Consider the following 2528-nt stretch of genomic DNA (forward strand, 5'->3'; position numbering starts at 1 on the left):
ACATGTATTTGACATGAAAAACAAACTTAAATATATTTATGTATTTTGGGAGGAAATCATTATGATCTGCGGGACATATAATAACAGAGTTCTGAAGTATTTGAATACAGTTTGATTCATATCAATATTAAGTCTCTTAAATAAATTTACTTTAATTAAACTGCACAGATTTTTTACATTTACTTTCTAGATATAGAAAGACATTTAATTAATTTGATATTGATTTTGATTAATCATAATTCAAGGATTCAGTCAATCATTACACTTGTAAAGATTATGATTATCATTAAGATTATGATTAAGATGTACTTGAATCAAGGTATTTCCATTACCACCAATCATTTTAAATAATTACCATATTATCTTACATTTTTTAAATTAAGAAAGATTATCATAAGCATTAGTATCAGTTTTTTATGCCTTCAATTACGGGATTTTGAAAGATTATAATTTATTATGTATGGGAGAAGTAGTAAATTTACATAATAATAACAAAGTTAGGTTTATAACCTCGCTATAATATAACACCAATGTTATATCATCATTACTCTTAATCTATAATCATGAGAATATTACAAATTTAGTTATGTTTGATAAGCTTAGAACACTCAATGAATTTCACACCGACTGGAAGATTAAGGTTAGGGTGACTAGAATGTGGCCATCAAATACTTCTGACGATAACTCATTGTATCGATATAATTTAATTCTTCTGGATGCTGAGGTAATTTTCCTGTATAACACATCTATCAATAATTGCAATGTTTTATATGCAATATGTTGTGACATGAAACTATTAATTTGATGAATATAGTTGTTTTCAGAATTTTCATGTTCAAGCCACCATTGATTCTAATGTTTGGGATATATTTCAAGAAGTTATAAATGAAGGAAAAGTGTATGAGATTTCTGATTTCTTAACTAAAAAGGATACAAGGAAGCATAGGTCTGTTTCTTCCAGAATATTCATCACGTTTAATAGTGAAACAGTGATTGAACCTTTATTGGGAGATGACACTACAATAGCTCTTCATAAATTTGACTTTTTTGATATCGGTGACATGATAGTAAATGCAAAAGGATACCGAACTGGAAATATTGCTGATATTCTTACAGGTTTTATAGGATTCTCAAATTTTATCATGAATTTTTACCCTTCACCTAGGTCTATTATTATTTTTACATATGTTTCTTACAATTATTCAGATGTTATTGGAGTTGTTGAAGATCTTGAACCTGCTCAGGTTATTCATTCTATGATTGGTGACCAAACGATTATTCGCTATAGAATAACCGATTGAAGGTTCTGCCTTGAGAATCTGTTTCTTACATCTTTAGATATTAGAATATAAAAATTACATATCAGAATTCGAATATTCATATGCTATTCCTTTACTTTTGATAAACAGGAATGTTGTTAGAGTTACCTTATGGGGTAAGTATGTTAAATCCCTTGATCCGTTGTTTAATGATGTTTTGGAAAGTCCGATTATAGTCATTTTGGCAAGTATGAGACCCCTTTGGTTGCACGGTGAGTAAATTACATTCCTCACAATAATCTGAATGTTATATGTTAAAAATGTTTGATTCGCATGAAAATCATCCATTTATATTATTTTGTAGGTGAAGCAGTTATTGGTATTGTTGAATCTTCAAGAATTTACATTAATCTTCAGAATGTTGATGTAATCAATATGAGAAAGAGGTACACAATTTCTCTAAAAAGAGCTACAAGATGTAGAGCTTCATAAACTCTTAAAATGACTAATTTCATCTAGCTTTTTTTTGCTAAAAGATTGAGGATGGTGTTTTTTGTCCTAAATTTCAACAACAAAATTCTATACATGACACTTCTCGCCACCGCGATATTGAAGAAATAGCAGAGGCTTGAAGACCTAATAAATAATGTTATTCGCTGTTTATTGAAAACAGTCCTATCATTGGAAAGAACATATGATATTTTTATACAATATCAAATGCATGTTTTCATATTACATGTCATACGCTATTCAATATCATATTAAATTTTGTTTGTAAGTTACTTTCTATATGTTTAGGTTGATAATCACTGTTTGTTATAAGAAAAATTGATTATTTCAAGTGTAAAAAATGTAAATAGTTTAAAATTTAAAGTTTTGTACATATACATGTAACAAGCCTTATGTATTGATATTATGTAAGGAAAATATTAATCAAAAGACTATGACATAGAAAGCACTATTCGATATAACGTCAGACCTTAACCATTTCCCCCATTATCATCCATATCCTAAACTATTAGGATATAATAAGTTACATATCATAATTTAGGCGGTGAAAAGAAATAAACATACATTTTATAATTTTACATTGATGTGAATGTTTAAACATAAATTCTAGATTGCTAGTGTCATTCAACTTGGAAAGCAACCCTATTATCTTCGTTAGGCAACATTATAAGGACTATGGTCTGATCCTCCGTCAAATTATTGTCCTCTGCAAATCTGTTCCAGCCTGCAGAGCATCTTGCTTTTCCTTTTTCAATTGAG

The 2528-nt window shown here is 28.6% G+C and overlaps 1 protein-coding gene across 1 annotated transcript; it reads left to right on the forward strand.

Annotated features, from left to right (window-relative positions):
- Nucleotides 1-586: 586 nt before the first annotated feature.
- LOC141685591 (uncharacterized) lies at nt 587-1891 on the forward strand. The gene is made up of 6 exons (XM_074490682.1): nt 587-724; nt 825-1116; nt 1207-1244; nt 1339-1531; nt 1624-1685; nt 1796-1891. Exons 1-6 carry the CDS (start codon nt 587-589, stop codon nt 1889-1891), a joined length of 819 nt encoding a protein of 272 aa, XP_074346783.1.
- The last annotated feature ends 637 nt before the right edge of the window (nt 1892-2528 follow it).

The sequence above is a fragment of the Apium graveolens genome, chromosome 9, assembly GCF_009905375.1.
Source record: "Apium graveolens cultivar Ventura chromosome 9, ASM990537v1, whole genome shotgun sequence".
NCBI lineage: Eukaryota > Viridiplantae > Streptophyta > Magnoliopsida > Apiales > Apiaceae > Apium > Apium graveolens.